Source organism: Cyprinodon tularosa, unplaced genomic scaffold, assembly GCF_016077235.1.
Source record: "Cyprinodon tularosa strain WSP-4 unplaced genomic scaffold, ASM1607723v1 ctg319, whole genome shotgun sequence".
Taxonomy (NCBI): domain Eukaryota; kingdom Metazoa; phylum Chordata; class Actinopteri; order Cyprinodontiformes; family Cyprinodontidae; genus Cyprinodon; species Cyprinodon tularosa.
This window is the reverse complement of record NW_024039029.1, coordinates 878,705-901,672: the sequence shown is the minus strand read 5'-3', so window position 1 is coordinate 901,672 and position 22,968 is coordinate 878,705. Positions and strand designations below refer to the sequence as shown.

The 22,968-nt window shown below is 37.5% G+C and overlaps 1 protein-coding gene across 2 annotated transcripts in view; it reads left to right on the top strand.

Annotated features, from left to right (window-relative positions):
• The window catches only part of ntrk3b (neurotrophic tyrosine kinase, receptor, type 3b), a 374,712-nt gene that overhangs the window by 206,436 nt on the left and 145,308 nt on the right, over positions 1 to 22,968 (top strand). The window contains exon 10 of one of the 2 annotated variants that reach the window (XM_038292890.1): positions 4,724 to 4,817. In XM_038292890.1, coding sequence (XP_038148818.1) covers positions 4,724 to 4,817 — 94 coding nt within the window. Of the gene's footprint in view, positions 1 to 4,723; positions 4,827 to 22,968 lie in introns of both variants that reach the window. The other variant, XM_038292888.1, reaches the window with a different exon arrangement.

Here is a 22,968-nt window from a genome sequence, read left to right as displayed (position 1 = left end):
AAAAACTGTTTAAACATAAAAAGTTATTAAATGTTTTAAAATGTAACACTAAAAATAAAAATGACAAAGACAATGAGAGATTAACAATGTTTTGTTCCTATATAAAAAAGAAAATGCAAACTGAAAGACATGTTTGGAATTTGTATAAGAGGCTCTCACCTGATACTACCAAGAAAACCTGATATATAAAATAAAAGTTGGAATTATAATTAGATATCCTGATAGCAGTCACAATGTGGATAAGATATGGAAGGATTCCAAAAGAGGTCTCAAAAGTAATGGAAATAGTTTAAATGAAAATTGAAAGTTTGATATTTTATTGCCCTGTGTTGATTCTGATTTTGCAAAGAACCCTTCGACACCATGTTGTTGGAGAAAATGTTGATAAATTGGACATCACACATCTGGGATTTTTCAGTTATCCAAAAATAAAAGACATATTAAGGTGGAACTTATGAAAATTCTGGAAATGGAAGCATCATAGAATCCCTTCTTTTACTTATTCTGGGTCATTTAAAATCAGGATTTCAACGTAATTCAGCAATATATAATTTTATTATTGGTTGCAAAGAACTAATCACACTAAATTGAAAAAGATCTGAACCCTCCCAAAATAGGTGAATGGAAACAGATAATTCAACATGTATACATGATGGAAAAACTGACCCCTACTATCTACTGATCTTTGAGCAAAGGTGGCACTGTATCCACATGTATTTAGCAACTCGATAAAGTGGGTTGTTCAAATGAAACAAACATTTTAAAAAAAGGTAAAAATAAATACAGATATTTTGGAGGCTACCAATGTTAAAGTTCTGCTGAATGTTGCAGATGTTGATAAAAGCATTAAGTGAGTATGTGTGTGTATTTTGTGCATTTTTAATATTACTCCATGGACAAAAAGCAGTTTGGTAATCAAGACTTTAAAAAGTGTCTCGGTATGCCATGGACTGTGTTATGCATTATTAAACAGGCCATTATTTCTTATATTTTCTCATATTTTTCTCTTCCTGAAAACTGCTGCTGGTGAACTATTCCAGTATGCCCCAGTAGATAGAGCTAACCTTTAATGGGCTCTTAATAGACTTATAAATGGCAGACATTTTGACATATGAGAGTAGGAACTGCACAGGTGTAATTAATAACATTCATAATGGCTGCTGTCACTCTTGTGTGACAGCTCTACTTTCCTGGGTAGGCTGCATACCGGTCATTGGCATACCGTCCTCTGATACCTGATGGAAGTAAGCCGCTATCTGGTTATTAATTGAGAACGTGTGTCTCCTGCTATGACCACGTCCCCGCAGAGAAAAAATGCTGTGGCACCATTCACCATACTGAATATAGCATGTCACTGCTGCAAAACCTGCTGAGGCAGATAATTTCTGAAGCCTTTTATTAAAATTAAAGAGTAAAATAATTATTGGGGCTCAAAAACAGGTGTAATTCTTTTCAATTTTCTTACATTTAATACAGAAAAGTTTATCTACAGCATGTATGGTAATAATTGATGACATTATGTCATGGCCAAAAATATGCATTTTGATAATTTTCATTCTAACATTAAAAAATGTAGAATAAAATTATAGCAAGCAGATTTATTGTCTTTATAAAGTAAATTCCTAAAAATCATAGTTAAAAACGAGCTCTCTCTATGAGTTACTGCATATTGACTTTTTTCATTATCCGTGACTTCTATAATTTGAAATGGAAAATTGTCTTGTTAGTACTACAGTACATGTGTGTCCTAAAATGTTAGAAAACTTAAATTACAATAAATAGAATCCATAAAATTATCTAGAATGAAAAAAAATAATAATTAAGAGAACATCTAGATACGGAGCAGCAGCTTGTTAGCATTAAACATCACCATGCATCCCCGTTTCCACACCTGAGGTGTTAGTCTGTTTTTAAAAAACTCTGGCTCATATTTGCCTTTGACACCATGAATTTGTGTAAATATGAAAACAACAAAAAATATAACTTTGAAGTCCTCGCTATTTTTGCTTGGTATTATACAGTATCTAGAATACTTATACTCGAAATAGTAACTAAAAATATACTTATGATATGAATACAATTGCTTCGTTTTTGACTAGAATACATAGCCCACACTTAGTATATTTATTGCTGTATGACCAAGAAACTAACTGAATGTTCTAATGTGATTTATATTGTTAAGTTCTGGTTCAGTTGGAATATTCTGTCATTGAAAAAGATAGAAATTCCCAATCACCCAATTCAGACCAAAGTAAAAGTGTAAAAAATATCCTGTTTGAGCTTTAAACAGCTGATGGCTATACCTGGACCTGATCGTTCCCAGACTGGTAGAATCTATAAATCATAAAAAAAAAAAAAAAAGATTAAAAAAAAAGCCCCATATAATACCTTTATCTACTGAAATCTAAGGAGAGATAGCAAAAGCAAATTCAATGACTGTCATCAGTCTAAAAAAAGGATAACAGTTCTATTTTATAAGGCCTTGGGCTTTTAGCAAACCATGAGAATTCCACCATTCTTCTATTTACTCCTTTGTCTCACCTACATGTGTAGATAGTCTGTCTAATTCTAACATCTGACAAAAAACCTGAATAAACGCAGAAGCAGTTTCCAAATCCTGATTTAACTTCTTAAGGGAAAATAAGAAACTCTAATTTGTTGCACCCTTGGCAGCAACAACAGCAATTATGCATTTTAGATTACTGGCAAAAGGCATTGTACATCGCTGTGAGAGAATTTTGGACCACTCTTTGTTGGGTTTGCCTTTGAATAAATGTGTTATTCAGTATTTGAATTCAGTCATTATGTGGGGTTTACTCTTTCACATAGCTGCGGTTTTGTCGGGGTTCCTTTTTTTCTTAATAAAGGAAAACCCTGTTTTAAAGACAGTATTTTATTTAATCAGTTTGTGGTTGTCTGATAATAAAATTAACTTGAAAGTCTTCTGAAAAAAAAATGTAAAAAACAAGAGCCTGTACAGCATTAACAAAAGACAAACACATTCGAACAACAGCTTGGTTCAATCATATGAGCTATTAGGCTGAAATAAGAGCAGATAAAAGGAAAGAAAATCAATTTTTACACCTGTTCGCCTTATTTTTTATATGCTTACTGTATTTATCTGTTCTAAAATGAACACACATTTTTTTTTCTTATTTTAATGTGCTTTTAAGATTACAGATCTGACATTGATCAAGTTAAACTTGATATTTATTTCATGTAGTGAAGTATAAACTATTAAAAAAGCTGAAAGAGACTTACAATCATTTTGAATAAAAAATGCAAAAATCTAGTGGTTCAAATACGGTGCAACATACACTATATTGCCAAAAGTATTTGCTCACCTGCCTTGACTCACATATGAGCTTAAGTGACATCCCGTTCCTAATCCATAGGGTTCAATATGACGTCGGTCCACCCTTTGCAGCTAGAACAGCTTCAACTCTTCTGGGAAGGCTGTCCACAAGGTTTAGGAGTGTGTTTATGGGAATTTTTGACCATTCTTCCAGAAGCGCATTTGTGAGGTCGCACACTGATGTTGGACGAGAAGGCCTGGCTCTCAGTCTCCGCTCTAATTCATCCCAAAGGTGTTCTATCGGGTTGAGGTCAGGACTCTGTGCAGGCCAGTCAAGTTCATCCACACCAGACTCTGTCATCCATGTCTTTATGGACCTTGCTTTGTGCACTGGTGCACAGTCATGTTGGAAGAGGAAGGGGCCAGCTCCAAACTGTTCCCACAAAGTTGGGAGCATGGAATTGTCCAAAATGTCTTGGTATGCTGAAGCATTCAGAGTTCCTTTCACTGGAACTAAGGGGCCAAGCCCAGCTCCTGAAAAACAACCCCACACCATAATCCCCCCTCCACCAAACTTTACACTTGGCACAATGCAGTCAGACAAGTACCGTTCTCCTGGCAACCGCCAAACCCAGACCCGTCCATCAGATTGCCAGATGGAGAAGCGCGATTCGTCACTCCAGAGAACGCGTCTCCACTGCTCTAGAGTCCAGTGGCGGCGTGCTTTACACCACCGCATCCGACGCTTTGCATTGCACTTGGTGATGTATGGCTTGGATGCAGCTGCTCGCCCATGGAAACCCATTCCATGAAGCTCTCTGCGCACTGTTCTTGAGCTACATGAAGTTTGGAGGTCTGTAGTGATTGACTCTGCAGAAAGTTGGCGACCTCTTCGCACTATGCGCGTCAGCATCCGCTGACCCCGCTCCGTCAGTTTACGTGGCCTACCACTTCGTGGCTGAGTTGCTGTCGTTCCCAAACACTTCCATTTTCTTATAATACAGCTGACAGTTGACTGTGGAATATTTAGGAGCGAGGAAATTTCACGACTGGATTTGTTGCACAGGTGGCATCCTATCACAGTTCCACGCTGGAATTCACTGAGCTCCTGAGAGCGACCCATTCTTTCACAAATGTTTGTAAAAACAGTCTGCATGCCTAGGTGCTTGAATTTATACACCTGTGGCCATGGAAGTGATTGGAACACCTGATTCCAATAATTTGGATGGGTGAGCAAATACTTTTGGCAATATAGTGTAAGTAGTCCAAGCAGAGATCAACCCATCAGTTTTATTTATAAATATAAAAGCCATTTACTTGGAGTTACTTCTGGTCAATTTATAGTAGACTGTGACTTTAAATTTCAATTATCAATCCTAATACCAGTTTTTCCAATTGCTCTAGTCTGACAGCTCCTTTGCTTCCTAGGTTACCATCGCTGTGGGTTTAGCAGGCTTCGCTTGCGTCCTCCTCCTCGTCCTTTTTGTTCTCATCAACAAGTATGGCAGACGCTCCAAATTCGGTATGAAAGGTAAGTCCATGCAATAGTTGCACAAGTAGAATAGCAGAAAAAAACCCTCTGTTGCTTCCCTATCTGGCTGATGCATATCAGTGTGGAATCAATACCTCTTGAAAATCTTCCCAGGCCTTGTTGAGCTGAAAATCGTTAATGGAAACTGTAGCACTTGTACATTTTAGTACAGGTTAAATAATCCAATGTCTTATTTTTGCTATATTTCCCCGATTGTGTCATTTGGAAGAAAATGCTGTTTTTCCACTTTTACAGAAGACAGAGAATTTGGTTTCTCTGTTTTAGAACATAATATGGGTGATATTTGAACAATTATTCCATTTGATATCAGATGTCTTCAATATTAACATTTCTTCTGAGTAGAGATGCACTGATCAGTTTTTTTTTTGCTTTTTACTGCCCCTCTTAAAGCTGATACAGACCTCCCATTTCTGATTGGAATATGCAAAGAACGTTTTCTAGCCTTGCTGCCATAAAGAGCAGATGCACAAAGGGAATTTGAGAGAGGTGTCTTCTAAGAAAGGTCTTTATCTTAACAACCACAAAAATGAATTATTACAGAGGTAACTGTCCATTTATTCATTGTCTGATATTAGCAATTAGGTGCTTAGCATTTGTAAAACAACAGTTTGGATTTTCAAAACGTTTGTCAAAAGTTAAAAGAGATGAAATTGAAATTGAAATCTTGCAAGAAGAAGAAACTTTGCTGTTTTTCGTTAAGCCTTCCTGTTATCTGCTGAAAGTATTCCTCTCTTGCAGCTGAAATGAGCCATAGACAAAATTCCCTTCACTGTAAAAAGTATACACTCTTTTTATGTAGATTGTTAAATCTATGCTTTTTATCTATTTGATAAACAACTGATGCCCAAATAGCTAACTTTTAATCTTCCTTACTTAGTTAATAGGTGTTGCTATTGCTATGATTTGGTTGCGCTGAGTTGAAATGTATGTTTTTATCTATTTCTATCACTTTATGTAAAGTATTTCCTGAAGCCCAGCAGCAGGTTTTTCTCATCATTCAGCTCTTGATGTAATGACAGATAAAAAACAAAAAACTGTCTGATATAAACGTGAATCAGGGGAGTCGGGAGATGGGAGTTTAGATCCTTTGGGTTCAGTTTTCATCAGCCTGATAAGATGAGTAATACCTACTGTTTGCATTTGATTTAATATAGCGTCAGCAGCTTTGTTTGTAAGTTTGTGTAAATTTACTTTAACGTAACCAATCCTCTTGCTCACCTGTGCATTGTAATTTCTGCCATCTAGCCTCTTCATATAAAAATATTGATGAACATTAACTTGTCACTCTGAGCCTGAAACACTTTCTGTTTGTTTGTAAATGCTTAGGGTAAAACATAGACCCGGAAGAGCGAATGTCACCTGTAAATTAGCAGTTTTAGAGGATTAGAGATGGTTATTTGCCTCTGTAAAGAACTCTACCATAATAATTTCAAGGGTGGCATTAACACAGTGGCCTAAAGATGGCTCTAATCAAGGACATGTTTTAATGAGGCTTCACACACTGTTTATTATATCAGCTCCTTTAGCAAGTACATAGCAGAGGAATAATTCAAATCTAAAAAAAAGCACAGTTTGATGTATTTATCTACCTTTAATGTGATATAAAAAATACAAATCTAGATTTTGCCAGTTTTGTATGTACAATAGATCCTAGGTTGTGTTTGATTTAAAAGCGTATATATAAAGCTTTTCATTTAGCAAACCCATCCACACAGAAAACCGGTCAATGAAAAAGGTCTGCAAAATTTCAAGGCAGAGTTAGATTTTATAACACTAACTACACCACAGTACTTTGTGATGATCTATGACATAAACACTGTAAAATATACTGAAGTTTGAAATGCAAAAAGTTCAAGGTGTATGAATGCCTTTGCAAAGGCACCACACTGAACCCTAAATCAGAGAAAAAGAAAATAACAGAATGCTGTCACAAGCAAGACACCATAAACAGCTCTCGAGAAGCCGATTGAAGTCGCAGAGACTTTCTGTGTTTCCGTAAATGAGATCTGCTTGCTAATGATGTGCCTTCTGCACCCTAACTTTGTCATTTCTCTTTTATTCAAGTACCTTTATTCACTTCATGTAACTGGATTTTGCACAGCACAGGAGTTTATTTACATCCACCCACAGCTGTGAGGCCCTATGTGTGGGTAAGATTTAGTTTAGCTGCTAGGCTACGCAGCTTAAGAGAATCAATAGAAATCTTGCTGTAAAACTTTGTCAGGAAGCTATGTTACAGCTCAGCTTTGGTTAAATGTTTACTGAGCTATACTTCCTATTTAAATCAAAGGTTCTGCACTGCCTGACATCAGTGAAAGCACCCCGAGCTTGCATGTGGTAATGTTCAGAACAATGATCATTGCTGATGGGTGTTAACACTTACCAAAGGGATGCATCAGATGCAGTCTCACTTGTCTAAAAATATGGATTCTAGCTCAAAAATTCTTCTGAAAACCTTAAAGTATGTTTTAGATTTCTTCTTAATATCCTTTTTTTAACCTCTGCTTCACAAGTTAGAATGTGCAGTGGTGCATTTAGTGGATTTGGTGCCTTGTAGCATTAAGGTCCTTGGTTTTAATCCTATCTTGGTGATACTTTGCAGAGTATGCATGTACAGGTTCTCTTAGGATGGCTCTGCTTCCTCTCACATACATTATAAGCAGTTATAAAAATGACACACAGATATGCTGCAGCTCAACAGCTTCAAAACAGAGCAAATATAACACTCTTAGTTTTAGATTTTGTTAAACATCATTAGAGCCTTTCTATCTATAGAGTCATGCACAGCTTTAAATGTCTATGATGATTCAGGAAGAAAAGGCACCTTGACGGTGAGTCATCGAAACAGGAAGAGTTAAAGGAATAGTACACCCAAAACATGATTAGCCTTCATTTTCTACTCACCCCCATGCTGAACAACACTCTGGAGTACTTTTTTGATATCTCAAATGCATCTGGAGATCTGGGAGGCTTCTTGCTGTCTGCTGACATTCAAATAATGGAGGTCTATGGTGACCGAGACAGAAAGGTCCATAAAAGTCCACAAAAAACGTGTCAATATTCCTCCATACTGCTCGTCCAATGTATTCCAAGTGTCCTGAGTGGGTAGCATCCAGAATTTACTCGAAACGAAGTCATTTAGAATGTTTTTAGAGCATAAACAGTAGTGTATAGGATTTCTTGAAAGCGCGCACACGCGCGCTCACGACGCTACGGAAGCCGGCAGATCAAACCAGATGAAAGTGCGCATTCAGCGTCTGCTCTTCCAATAATGCAAGCGTAGAAGAAGAAATGTGCTGTTTACCTGTGCAAAGAAAGAAACAACGAAAGAAAAATATCTGAGGACTTCAGTGTTGAGGAAGAGCATGAGTTCTTTGCCGAGCTGAATGCGCTGGTTTGGTCTGCCGGCTTCCGTAGCGTCGTGAGCGCGCGTGTGCGCGCTTTCAGGAAATCCTATACACTACTGTTTATGCTCTAAAAACATTCTAAATGACTTCGTTTCGAGTAAATTCTGGATGCTACCCACTCAGGACACTTGGAATACATTGGACGAGCATTATGGAGGAATATTGACACGTTTTTTGTGGACTTTTATGGACCTTTCTGTCTCGGTCACCATAGACCTCCATTATTTGAATGTCAGCAGACAGCAAGAAGCCTCCCAGATCTCCAGATGCATTTGAGATATCAAAAAAGTACTCCAGAGTGTTGTTCAGCATGGGGGTGAGTAGAAAATGAAGGCTAATCATGTTTTGGGTGTACTATTCCTTTAAACCCTCTTTTCTCATAATTGTACATGATTGATTGTAATTTTTTGTGTAAAAAGACACCAAATCCAATATCTGTTGAGTATTGCATCCATAGTAATCACCGCTGTAGTGGAATGCTTTAGATTAACAAGATGCGGTTCGATACTAATAGATCTGTGGTTCAAAACATGCCACCCAGTTGCCATTTTGAAGCTAGACAGTGGCTTTGGCTTTGATAGAGATGCTGCAGCAACTGCCTCTGCTGCCATTAGGAAAGACTGAGAGAATGAACGACCTAAAGTCTCTTTCAGGACCCCACACTGTTCTGAACAAAGGCCTGATTTGTCCACTGTGTGTGTTTTCTCCTTCCACTCTTGTTCTGGAGAATCAGCTGGGAGGCTTGAAAAAGTCATTACCTTTGGATGGAGCCATAATGGATTTTCGCTCCACTAAATCACTGTGGCTATTTTGGTTGTTGAAGTTTGATCACCGACCGTTTCTGGCCCTCCAATAAAAAGTCTCTCTCTTATTTTTATTTTTTTTCTCTCCCTTTTTGTGGCTGTAGAAAAAGGGGGTGGTGTGTTGGGGGGCTTATTTGCTGATTCTTCAGTGCTGCACAGTATTTTCACCTGCATGCTTTATGTAGATCCTTTGTGGTTTGATTAATGATACTTTCAGCTAAATGAGCATATCTACTCAAGCTGCAGATAACCTGTCTTACAGTTGTGTCACCTTAGCTCCAGGCTAAAACTCCTTGCAGTCAAAGCATCAGGCTCATCCATCAAATGATGATTCAGACCAGTGGGCTTTGGAGTACCTCTCCTACAGATTTTTGTCAGGAGGGAATCAATAATGCTTTTTTAGAAGAAGACATTTTACATGTCAGTAATAAGTATCACCCTTACCGGTAACTTTTTAGGAATTTAAAGCAGCCCTGTTGCTGGAGGCGGGGCTATTACTTAACAGTAATTTTAAAGATGTATCTCCAGACCAAGACTTTAATTCCTATATGTGCAAAAGAAGAATTAAATCAATGCAGGAGCTACACTGATCACAAAGGTTGTGTCCAACATCCACTAGTCTAGTTGTAAAAAAAAAAGGAGGGGGATTGTGAAATTGTTTTATTTTTTTGGAAGCATACCTAGCCTAATTAATACAGTGCATTAAACTAAAGCAATATGCATGGTTTGGTTGTTCCATGTCGGGTACGCTGGTTCATGGAGCTTGACCAAGGCACCTTACAGTGCAGTCAGTCCCTGGACTGGCATGGCTATCACTGTACCTAAATAGTATGGGACTAATTTCCCACTAGGTTCAGCTTCATAATCATGGTATGACACTTGTTTGATTTTATTTATTTTGTTCAGGCTACTCGGATGTCCACAGCCCGCCAAATGTTGAAAGGGCAATATTACTGCCATTACTGTTAATATATAGTAGAAATTCTACACATTCAGTAATACAATGTCTCTGGGTGGTATGAGGGGGATAGTTAATTTAAAAAGGGGGAGGATTTTTAAGATTCTTTTAGAAAGGGATGCTATCCCCCTTCATCCCCCCTCAACTCGAGTACTGCCAACAACTGATTTCTTAGATTCCTGTTTGGTCTGATTTTAGCATATCCAGTTTACTCTTCAAAATATAACAACAACTTTATTCATACTTCCTGGAAAAGTTAAACATTAAAACATTTAAATGTTTATAGTAGCATAAAAATAAACAATTTATTGTCAGAATACAGCCTTTCTACCAAAAACGATGGACAAAGTAATAGTAGTCACCTTTAACATTGTAGTGTGAAAAAGAAGAAGCAGACTGCTAACAGACACTTGCAATTGAACAGAATCAGAGTAATTTTACTGTTTATAAAGAAATGAGCAGGAAACAATATTTTAAAGCATTTTGATTGGTATACTCAGGTTTATAGGCTCTCATCTTCCTCTTCGCCAGGCATCAGGCAGAACAAGCAACATGGATCACATGTCACATTCTCTCGTATATGTATTGCTCCTATTCAATTTGAATACCACATAGGTCTTATTAAAGGCAAAAAATAAACAAAATAAAAACAAAAGTTATTTATATCACACCGATTAACACTACCATGCTACCATTGTGCATATGAAGACCCTCCTGAGCTAATTGTATAAGTCCCAGTAGGGTTTGAGCATCGCTTGCACATCGTGCAGCACTCTGGTTCTGTGTGTGGCTCATCCACATTAGGTGCTGGCAGCTGCTGAGTGTTTACATGAGCAGCAGACGATGCAGGTGCTATTTTTGGCTGCTTGTTAACATTGCATTTTCAGTAGAACATCAGTACATACTGAACACACAAATTTAAATAACAGGAGGAAATGGTAGATGATGGAAGAGAGAAGACTTAGATTTACTATAAGAAGGATGACTTTAAAAAAGAAAAAAACCTTCTTTTGCTTTATTTACTCCTAAATTGTTTTATTAAAGAGATAGTTTCCATTTTATGATGTCAACAGACATCCCTACTTTTCAAATCAAAACTTATTATATAGTTTTCTTTTTTTTTTCTAAAAATAATCTGAATAAGAAATTTTGCAAATGGTTGATGATGTCATCATCATCATCATCATCAATAATCTTATAAAAATCAGTTTACCATTCATGGGGTGGGGCGAAATAGAATCTGATCACATATTCTTCTGTATTAAATGTGATAGAGATCAAAGTGTTGATTAAAATATTATCAGTCTTTCTAGAACCAGAATTTGTTAGCTAAGATAGCTTGTGAAAAAAAAAATATTAATTTGACTTTCAAGCGCTCACAGGGTACAGAATATTCCCTCTTCCTTTTTTGGTTTTTCATTTACGTGAGCTGCCACAGCCAATCATTTGTTTTTTATTGGACCCCATCTTCTCCATCTATTTCTAAAGATTCTAATTGTTCATTATAGGCAAAAGGTGAATCTATCTGGGTTTGGAAAAAGGAGACAGGACACTATGTCCCCTCTGGGGCCATATTGCCTACAGGAGTCAGACATTTAGTTTAAATGTTTAGCCACTGCATGCATATGTATGTATATGTACAGCCATTGTTTTAAGTGAAGAAAAAAACAAAAAAAGGGATGTTTTGTTAGTGCGATTAAGTCCATTTTATTTTACGACTGAAAATGCAAAATGTACGGTTTTTATTAAGTTTGTCAGAGACAGCCTTCCCCTCTGGTGGTTTTTGCTAACAGTACTGTGCTCAGACTCAGAGTCACCTAAAGGTAATTGTATTAACAGTTTGTTTTTTAGAACATGGGGCGGGCTGCAGATGTTAGCTGCCCTTCTCCTCACCTTAGAGCAGGAGTCTCAAGCTCAAAGCCTCAAGGGCCGGCTTGCTGCAACCTGCTTGGTCCCCTGTCCTACACATCTGAATCAAATGGCTAACTTCTTCACTAGCAGCATTCAAGTTCTGCTATTGAGCTCATTCTGGAGATAGGTGATTTGAAGGATATATATACATCTATGCTTCAAATCTAAGTTGCAGGACATTGGCCCTTGGGGATTTCAGTTTGAGACCCCTGCCTTATCTTGTCAGCCCCTATAACATTTCCTCCAGACTTTATCATTGTCTCATTCTGGAACAGTCTTGTTTTAAGAAGAAGCAAACCACATAGTGATCAACAAACACAGGGCAGACTGAAAAAATAGCTTCAATGTACAATAGAACATGACCAACGGTTGCTATGGCGGGTGGGCTGTATTCCTTGAGTTGCTGCAAGACATTTCTTTTTTCTTTAAACGTCTTTGAGAACCATCTCGAGTTTTCAGAAAGCATGGGTTCTGGAAACTGAAAGAGATGATGACAGGAGGCAGCATGGGGGGAGTTCTCAAATGGTCCACCATTGACTACACCAATGAGAGATTTATATAGTTTATAACAGAGATTATACCTTACTTAGTTCCCTTTTTAGTATCACTATCAATATTACGATAAATGTTCTTAGGTACCATTACTAGTGGCATACCATCTAATTAGATTAGATACCAAATAAACAAGTCGTAAGCCAAATTTTAATTGTTTCAACAAGTGAGGGTACGTCCTGATACCTGCTAAGAAGACACAAGGCAGCTCGTTTTAAAGGACAATTCTATAATTGTACATTATGATGGAAGTGGTAAAAAAAAAAAAAAAGCATTTATTTTTTTATATTTTTTTTAATCCCTTATTTAGAGGATTGAAAGACTTCTGACTGTAACAGAGAGACATAAAATCACAAAGCTTAGTTTATTTAAAAACAGATTCTGCCTCCTCTCCTTTTCCATGTGAGATTTCTCCTCAAGACATCAGGAGTGCGCAGGCCGGTGTTTATTCACTTAGCCAGGTTTGGTGAATTGCAGAGGTCTAAAAAGTAAAAACCCTTTCTTGTTTTCCTCCATCCTGTTCACTTAATCAGGTGATTAGTCTGCATTGTAGAGCTGGAAATCCAAATGGTCGGACCTGATCTCTGTGCATGCCTTCTACTGTCTGTACCTGGATTATCCACCTTTGGTGAAACGTAGGGTGGCAAAGCCATGGGAGTCAGAGCTTCTTGCACTCAAAGAGTCACTTGTACCTTTTGTTCACAAGATAGCTGACATTTATCAGGCAAATAGTCGACGCTGGTGGTGCTGGATAAGCATGCCTTTGTTGGCATCTCTGGTGAATCCTACAGCAAGCTGCTGTGCTTCCAACCAGGATATAAAAAAACAACCTTTGGTTTGATGAAGACTGGAGAAAAACTGCCCACAGAGTATTCCCTTATACCTTGCATTTATTCTGCAGTATAGCTGCAAAGTATAATCCAAGTACACAGAGAAAAAGCAAAAAAGGTAAGCAGACAGTCTTTCTCAGCGCCATTTTGACTTCAAGTATTATGGAACGGCAATACATGTTTAGCTTTTATCAAGCATTAAATGGAAAAGTAGTTTGTTTTTCGGGAGATATTCTAATTCTCACCACAATAAATGCTTCTTCTGGTAATGATATGATGTTTAGACATTACTATCTACATACTGTACTAAAAGACTTTGAGTTGGAATGATTCTTTGGAGGAAATGGAACTGTTTCCAGTCTGGACTGAGAGCTAATTTCTGAATGTACTGATATAGTGCAATTCACCTGTTTGAACCAAACTTGGATCTAACTCGTTATTAGCGTGAACTGGTCCAACACTGTGCATCACCTCATCGACAAACAAGTCACATTAAGTTTCCATTACCCCTTTTAGGTAATCGGCATTTGCTTTTAACTGTAAAGAGGTAGACGCTGATGATAAAAAATGAGAGAAACTTCCCCTGGCATACAAAAATATGCAGTCGCTGGAGGCGGATGTCTGTTTTGAAAAAAAGGCTTGATGCGAACTGATTCAAAAAACAACTTTTGCAAAGCACGTCTGACTTGGCATTATATGAGTCACCGTATGTTTACTGCCTGAACAGACACACACTAAGTCATGTGACTTCCTGCCATCTTTTCAGAGATGCTTGTCCCATATTCTTCCTAGCCAAAAAAAGAAGTATTTTTTCTAGCTTCTAATAAATGACTCAGATCGAAGCTTCTGTTTACTGCTTGACTTTGTTTCAGGTTTGGAAAAAAAAAACATATTTTCCTTCAGCACTGCAACAGTAAGCAACCTTCTCTGCTTCATCAAGGTCAGATAAAGCAGCATTTGAATACCTTGGCAGTGTGCCACACAGGATGCAATGTGTGTGCACGCTTCCCATTTAATCAGATTTAGTCGAAGCCATTAAGTTATTATTGCAACCAAAATCACACAGGTAGACACCGTCCACAGATATTACAGCAGATACTGTAAAGAAAGAACCTCTTTTTTTATATTTGATTGATCTTTCCTAATCATTTCAACAAATTCAGTGCACACACTTCTGATATTTCATTGCAGACATGCAGATAGACAGGTGGATAAATCTCAGACATGCCATGAAGCTGAGTGCTGCACACATATAGTATCCACACACAACCTCTATCCTGCAGCAGTCTGCCAGCCTCTGTGATCTAGATGTGAGTGTCAGGCCGACTTACCCTCCTCTCCGCTACATTACCTTAACCAGGCTTGGGGATAATCAGCCCCCACGCACACACACACACACACATGTGCTCATAGCAGCATTTCCTGCATCACTGACTCGCTTGGCCTCCAGTGGCTAGGGCGAGCTCTGCCGCCAAGCCAAGAGACGTGTCCGTCTGCAGAGAGGCCCTCTACTGCCATATGTCTCAGCAAATGTCAAACAAATTGCCAGAAAAATATCTTTTGGTTTAAAAGCCCCATGCCCATTATCTGACATATCTACATGCAAACACAGAAAGAAGTGAAAATATGTGCATTTCATCAAATCTAGGCATCTAATTTAGTTATGTTTTTTAATACAGTAACCATCAAAGCTAGGGGAAAAAAACACAAAGCAACTGAAAAAACTAAACTTGTTCCTATGATGTACTTTTTTATAATTTGAAGATTTACGCAAATTTCAGCTAATTATTTATGCACTATTTAATTTTAGAGTTTGCAGTTATTATTCCAAGTTTTAACAAGAGTTCACTAATCACTGATTCAGAAATCGAACCAAAGGATTGCCCCTCCAAGTAGCCGATGTAGACGTGGCTGGATAGAGACAGACAGACAGGCCTACATAAACCAAAAGCTCTTGCACCAAATTCAAAACTTTGTTTCAAAGCTTTAACAAAAGTCTTCAAGATTATCTATTGCTTTCTTCCTTTTTGTTTCAAATCTCCACCAAGTTCTCTGAAATTGATTTTAGTTGTTGTGCCAACAGAAAAAGGGAAAATGTTGAGGGAAAACATGCTCACCGTCATCACTGATGCATATCACAAACTCGTGTCTTTCCTGCACTAACAGTGTTTACCCTTTGCCCAGTTGCTGCAGCACTGTCACCCTAATTGGCTGTAATTCATTCTCCTGAAAACATGCGACAGATGGGCACTGCCAGACAGCAGCAACAGGGCCACCGGGAAACGCGCCCCGCTCTCCCTTCCTTTGCCATTGCTATTCCCAGAAAAATAAGGAAGCTTTTAGAAAGCAAACTTTATCTCTCCCATCGTCTCTGTCATCACTCTGGTTTTTTTTCTCTTTTTATAGACCACTTCTGTCTCTGATGCATCAGGCCACAGACCGCCAATGCTTTTAGTTAAACCCTAAAAGGATTTGGATGCAAGCTGCAACCCTTTCATGGTTCTCTTTTTTTTTCACTCTTTTTACATATTGTGTTGGAAACAAAATAGCAAAATAAGGGACTGTTTACTAATTTATTGCATTCAAAGTTGCATGAGAGCCATCCTAAGGAGTTTGCGGGCTTCATCATCTTTTTCTGAATGGATATATAGTGCTACTGTGACCTAGGGTTGCTGTTAGGGATATATATGTATATATATATTTTTTGGTTTTATTTATTTTTATTTTTGGCATTTAGTGCTGGACTGCTAATAGCTAAGTGTTTTGTGTATTTTTTCTGTGGCAATGCTGCTCCCACTGAAAGGCCAAGGATGTGCGAGTTCTTGTTGAGTGCACTTTAACAGAGTGTTTGGAAGCTTTTTTCCTTTTAAATCTTGGCTATCAATAGTTCAGAAAACAGTCTGAGTTCTTTGGTGTACCAATAGCTCTATATAACGTTTCCAAACTGTTAGGTTAAGGCAAAATGCTAGTGGAGGGTGTAGGAGTAGGTTTTGCCTTTTACCCAGTGACCATAGACGATGGGAACCACCCCTCTGTTAGGGCTAAAGTTAGTAAAAGATTGATGGATGGATCATTGTTCTGTCAAGCAGCAAAAATGATTGATCCAGATTTCTTTTTTACTTGCAAAAATGTGCATGTTTAGGTCAGTTTTGATGGATGGATGGATGGATGGATGGATGGATGGATGGATGGATGGATGGATGGATGGATGGATGGATGGATGGATGGATGGATGGATGGATGGATGGATGGATGGATGGATGGATGGATGGATGCTCAAAGAGCATTTAAATCATAACTTAGAATAAAATACTCATATTTTTTTTCTTGTTTAAATGTGGCTCTAAATTTTTAATAATGAGATATTGTAGACAACAGATCAAACCTAATAGTCACTGATGAATAAAAGAGTGATAGAATAGAATAGAATAAAATAGAATAAAATAGAATAGAATAGAATAGAACAGAATGATGATAATGATCGTGCGATGATTAACCACATTTCTTTCAGAAAACTTTTACCTCCTGTGCAGAGTAAGATCAATAGATTACCAGCTACTCTCCACTTTCATCTTGTTTAATGCTGGGCAAAAATTGCGAAATACAGGTTCATGCTTTGACTTTGCTTTGAGAAAAACCCCAAGCTGCACTACAGAGACTGAAATCTCACTAAGTCATTTTCTTGCTAAAATTGCACTTTCCCTTAATTTAAAGAGATAAGACAATCTGCCAATAGATTAATATGGTTTACGTTTAAAATAAAATAATAAATAAAAACATTTCAACATATCTGATTATCTTATTTCAACGGCAGCAATACTAATTTAATCGGAAAATCATCCTATTTACCTCCTCATATTATGGTCAATTACATTTATTTAAAGACATTTTGATTTATTTCTGTTTTTTTTATGTGTGGATAAAAATATGTTCAATTTCAGCAGTTATAAGTTCCTTTTTTTAATATAAATAGTCCCTTTAGCAAGTTGAGAAATATATATATAGATGCAGTTAACCTCCACCAGCATGGATATTGTTCCAAAACGGAACCGCTTAATTTAATTTGCACTTATAGAGACTAATCATTCTTACAGCTTGATCTTATCTGTTGAGCTACAAAAACTATGCATAAACTGGCCATCCACCCATTTTTTCTGCATGCATGTTTGATAAAATGTGTTTGGTGTTCTTGAATATTTGTGGTTGTCTACATTTTCTTATGCCTGAATTTTACCCCAGCAGCGGCCTTTTTTTTGCTTCCAAGAGACTCTTTATACAAGACATCTCTAGTCGGTGATCATAAACATATTTATTCATGCGGTGAACTTTAATTCAAGCTCCCATCCATAAAGTTTATCCCTTTTCCTGAAGGACTCTGCTAATGATTGTTGTGCTCATTGCTTGTCTGCAGTTTATATGATGCCTTGAAATTGACTTGTTCTATACCGTTGATGTGTTTCTCCTAAGTTAATGAACATTAAGGGACTACTTCTCACCAGGCGACCCTGGAGTACATGTGGAGTCAGCTTGGCAGCATTTTGCATGTGTTGTAATTCAGCTCTTACAGTTCCCTGTTGTCTACACCTTGTCAGCATAAAACAGTCAGAAATGCTGCCTGCTTTAATAAGATCAAACAAGCCAGTTAAAAGTGAGACTGTGGGTAAAAAGAAACTTCTCATGGCCCCTCGCAAAAAAATTATTTCCTTTGAAATACTTTTTTTTTTTTAAAGCTTTCTTCTGTTTGTTGAAACATTTAGCATGGGTCCAGATAGATTACACACAAGAGAAAACATTGAAGTGGGAAGGTAATTTTCAAGGATGAAATTCTTTTAATCACAACCCTAAAAAGAAGAAGCACGCAGTAGAAGGTTTTAGCTCCTGTTTGAACCACAGCTTAATTCTGTGTGACTTTTTTATATTTTTTTCATTTTTTGCCATCAGCCCAGGAAACAGCTTGCTGTTATGCAACAGGAAAAATGTGGGACGCCGCCTGCAGACTCCTACGCCCAAAAGGATTGGATTTTGCATTGACAAATATAAAATAGCAATTCAAGCTCTGAAATGGGATATGTCTGCTGAATCAAATATTATGTGTCTGTGTATAAAATGCAGTGTTCTATTCATATATCAGGATTTTCCCTTTTCATATATGCATCATGTGTAATTATTGCAGATATTGACAGAGAAGATATTCAAGCACAGTCACTGAGGAACGTCTCTGTCAATTAATGGAGCTACACTATCAAACATGTTTTGAGTTATGCTTTTTATTTCTCAAAATACAAAAGTACTAGGTCATAGAGGCTACACTGAAAAATGAAAACCAGGTATAACCAGGGGAAATCCTTATTTTAAACTTGATAAAGTCTGGACAAAGAGTGAGATGCTTTCCTGGCACAGCAGTAGACTTCCTCCTAACTACATCTCAGGGGAACACCTCATGTTCTTTGAGTGGGTCTTTTGGTTCCCATGTGGAAAATCCTAATTCATCTCTTTGTGGCTAGTAGAAAATGCTAACTTTAGCTATTTTTCTCTCATATGTTATTTTTAAATCTTTGTAAAACATGTTTGAGCTATGCTGATTGAAGATTTCTCACCCTGTCAAGACATTGTAGGGGCATAGTTGGAGATAATATCGAATACTACATGTAATTAAACACATAATAAAAAAAACAAGATTTGAAATGAATAAAAAAAAATTATGATAACAAGAGCAACACTGCATGACTTTTGATGTAAATATTTCATTAATTTGAGATATGTAAAATTATTTTCAGGTCATTATTGACATATCATTATGTGCTCTGTAGAGGCTGTTCTTCTCAAAAACCGCCTCTACAACTAAAGAGGGTTGGACTCTATCACTTAGATGGTTCATGTCACCTAGACTTCCCTTAGATACAAGAGCTAACTAAGCTAGAAGTGCTGTTAGGGGACTAAACATATATTACACTGCCCTGATCAGACTTATCTTTGGTTCTCTGACAGAGTATCCCCATGACTTCTCAAGCTGCTGGTCCAGATTGGTTTGCTGTCAAATTCCAGATTACCAAGGTTGCCTGTTTTTGCAAAAGTGTAGTGTTGCCAGTTGGTTTGGGGAAGCTAAAACTAAAGGTTGCACGTTGTTAAAGATGGATAGCAAACCTATTGGCTAAAGGTTACACAGCGTTGCTTTAAAGTATTATTAGAAAAAAATTAATGATAGTATGAATGATAATAAAATGAATATTCCGGTAGCAGAATTTTTAGATAGCACAGTCAAAGGCTAGTCTGAACAAGAGAGTGTTTCATCTTTATTTAAAGCTGCTTAGGGTTTCAGCACTTTTGTAATTTTATTCTAACTACAAAAAATGTTTGCACATCTCAGGATTTTAGAGACACGTTTCCAGAGCTGAGGAGTTTGGAAATTAAATGCTACCTTTTATATATATATATATATATATATATATATATATATATATATATATATATATATATATATATATATATATATATATATATATATATATATATATATATATATATATATATATATATACACTCACCGACCACTTTATTATGTACACCTGTCCAACTGCTCGTTAACACTTAATTTCTAAGCAGCCAATCACATGGCGGCAACTCAGTGCATTTAGGCATGTAGACATGGTCAAGACAATCTCCTGCAGTTCAAACCGAGCATCAGTATGGGGAAGAAAGGTGATTTGAGTGACTTTGAACGTGGCATGATTGTTGGTGCCAGAAGGGCTGGTCTGAGTATTTCAGAAACTGCTGATCTACTGGGATTTTCACGCACAACCATCTCTAGGGTTTACAGAGAATGGTCCAAAAAAGAAAAAACATCCAGTGAGCGGCAGTTCTGTGGGCGGAAATGCCTTGTTGATGCCAGAGGTCAGAGGAGAATGGCCAGACTGGTTCGAGCTGATAGAAGGGCAACAGTGACTCAAATAACCGGCCGTTACAACCACGGTGGGCAGAAGAGCATCTCTGAACGCACAGTACATCGAACTTTGAGGCAGATGGGCTACAGCAGCAGAAGACCACACCGGGTGCCACTCCTTTCAGCTAAGAACAGGAAACTGAGGCTACAATTTGCACAAGCTCATGGAAATTGGACAATAGAAGATTGGAAAAACGTTGCCTGGTCTGATGAGTCTCGATTTCTGCTGCAACATTCGGATGGTAGGGTCAGAATTTGGCGTCTACAACATGAAAGCATGGATCCATCCTGCCTTGTATCAACGGTTCAGGCTGGTGATGGTGGTGTCATGGTTTGGGGAATATTTTCTTGGCACTCTTTGGGCCCCTTGGTACCAATTGAGCATCGTTGCAACGCCACAGCCTACCTGAGCATTGTTTCTGACCATGTCCATCCCTTTATGACCACAATGTACCCAACTTCTGATGGCTACTTTCAGCAGGATAATGCGCCATGTCATAAAGCTGGAATCATCTCAGACTGGTTTCTTGAACATGACAATGAGTTCACTGTACTCAAATGGCCTCCACATTCACAGGATCTCAATCCAATAGAGCATCTTTGGGATATGGTGGAACGGGAGATTCGCATCATGGATGTACAGCCGACAAATCTGCGGCAACTGTGTGATGCCATCATGTCAATATGGACCAAACTCCCTGAGGAATGCTTCCAGCACCTTGTTCAATCTATGCCACGAAGAATTAGGGCAGTTCTGAAGGCAAAAGGGGGTCCAACCCGTTACTAGCATGGGGTACCTAATAAAGTGGCCGGTGAGTGCATATATATATATATATAGAGATGAACTGTGAAACACTGAGTAAACACTTCCAAAATGTTAATACAATTGATGCTGTCTTTAATTATTTAGGTATTTCATGAACCTACAGTAAGTTGGGACAAACTTAAACTTTGGGTTAGCCCTTTCAACATCGATAAGGTAGATTGTGCTGAACTGAAATAAATTATTTAACTGAAGAACTTAAGGTTAAATGTAAAAATCTGTGGTACTGGGAAAAAAAATAGTCCACACCAGAATGGCTACCTGCAGCAGTCAATAAATCATTGTATTAACATTATGTTGGACGGATCTTAGAAATGAGGGGGAATTTTTGAACAGCTTCATATGGGGCATTAGGTTGTCTAAATAACAAACCACCTCTTGAGATCTACCTGCTCATCCAAATCTAGTGCATGCAGCACTGATGTCATCTACCAGGGTCCCAGCTCCAAATACATATTTCCTAATCTCAGTAAAAATATCTAATTGCTGCTTTTTTCTCAGTGTAATTGCCTTCAGGTTGAATTTGCATTCAATCATCCAGCTGCAATGTCAGAGTGCCACACACCTTCTGCAGTAGCAAAATAACTTCTGTCATTTTCACAGTAATGCCAACTTTTCCACTTTGCTAATGCTACTCAGTCAGCTGTGTCCTTTTAGAAACTGAAATCACAGCCATATAGCACTTAAGCAGCAGGGGAATTTCTTTAAATTACCACTGGATTCACAGCTACTCAGGCCTTTACTAATCAACAGATACGTCATTTTCTACTGCAAAAAAAAAAGAACACAGAGTTTTTCATACTGACTGTGTAGACTGTGTGAGGAAGTCAGAGTATCCAAAGAGAACCCAACCATACTTTAGGAGAACATGCCAAAACTTGGGGAAAAAGACCTTTGCCTGGGATAGAACTCAGGATCTTCTTGTTGCAAGGCAACAGTGACTATAACTGCATGCAGTCCTAACTGAAGCAGATGTAGGGGAATTTTTATAAACTCAAAAGGGAAGATTGAAAGCATGATATTTATCATTATATAGATTGGTGCACTGGAAAAAAATCGAAATGTAGATAAGTAATTTTTTTTTTAATAAGTGCATTTGTTCTTGGATTAAGGAGGTAAAAGAGACATTTTGCCAATGGAACAAGACAATTTACACTTAAAATAAGAAAACACAATTGCATTGTCTTTTTTCAAGTGCATTTTATCTAATTATCTTATTTGAAAAGTAAAAATACTCATTCTATTGGCAAACTATCTCTTTTACCTACTGTACTCAAAATAAGGGTAAATACACTCAAGTTAGGACATTATTACTTATTTCTAGATCATTTTTCCAGTGTGGAAATTCTACGATTTTATGCATTTAATGTAAGGAGTAAAAACTAAATAAATCTGTATTTGATGTGCCAGTAGTTGATGAATTTAAGGAAGGATTGGCATTTTTCTATTTTTTTTTTATTTTTTTTTATTGGTGCATCTCTATTAAATTAAGCAGTGTCCACCTCTGGTGTTTGTACAACTGTGCAAATGACAAGGTTCTCTTCATTTTGTACTTCCCCCGAGCCATTAGAAAAACAAGTCAAAAGAAATACCAAGGTGTAATAAAAAATAAGAAGATCAATTTAAGTTTTATTTATAACTTTTTTTTTCTTCTTTCTTACAGAGAAAAAAGTATTGTGTGTGTGTGTTATCCTCACCGATGCAAAGTCAACACCATCATCATCGCAGCGCAACTGCTCCAGAGTCTCAGCCTTAGGTCATTCCAATCCCCCTTTACAATGTGTACAGCACTGCCCTTGCATGAGCCATTGTTCCTGTTCCCTCATATATCACCAAGCCTCATGCTTCCCTCCACATCCCATCAGTTTGCATTAATACACCTATGAGATTGCAAAAC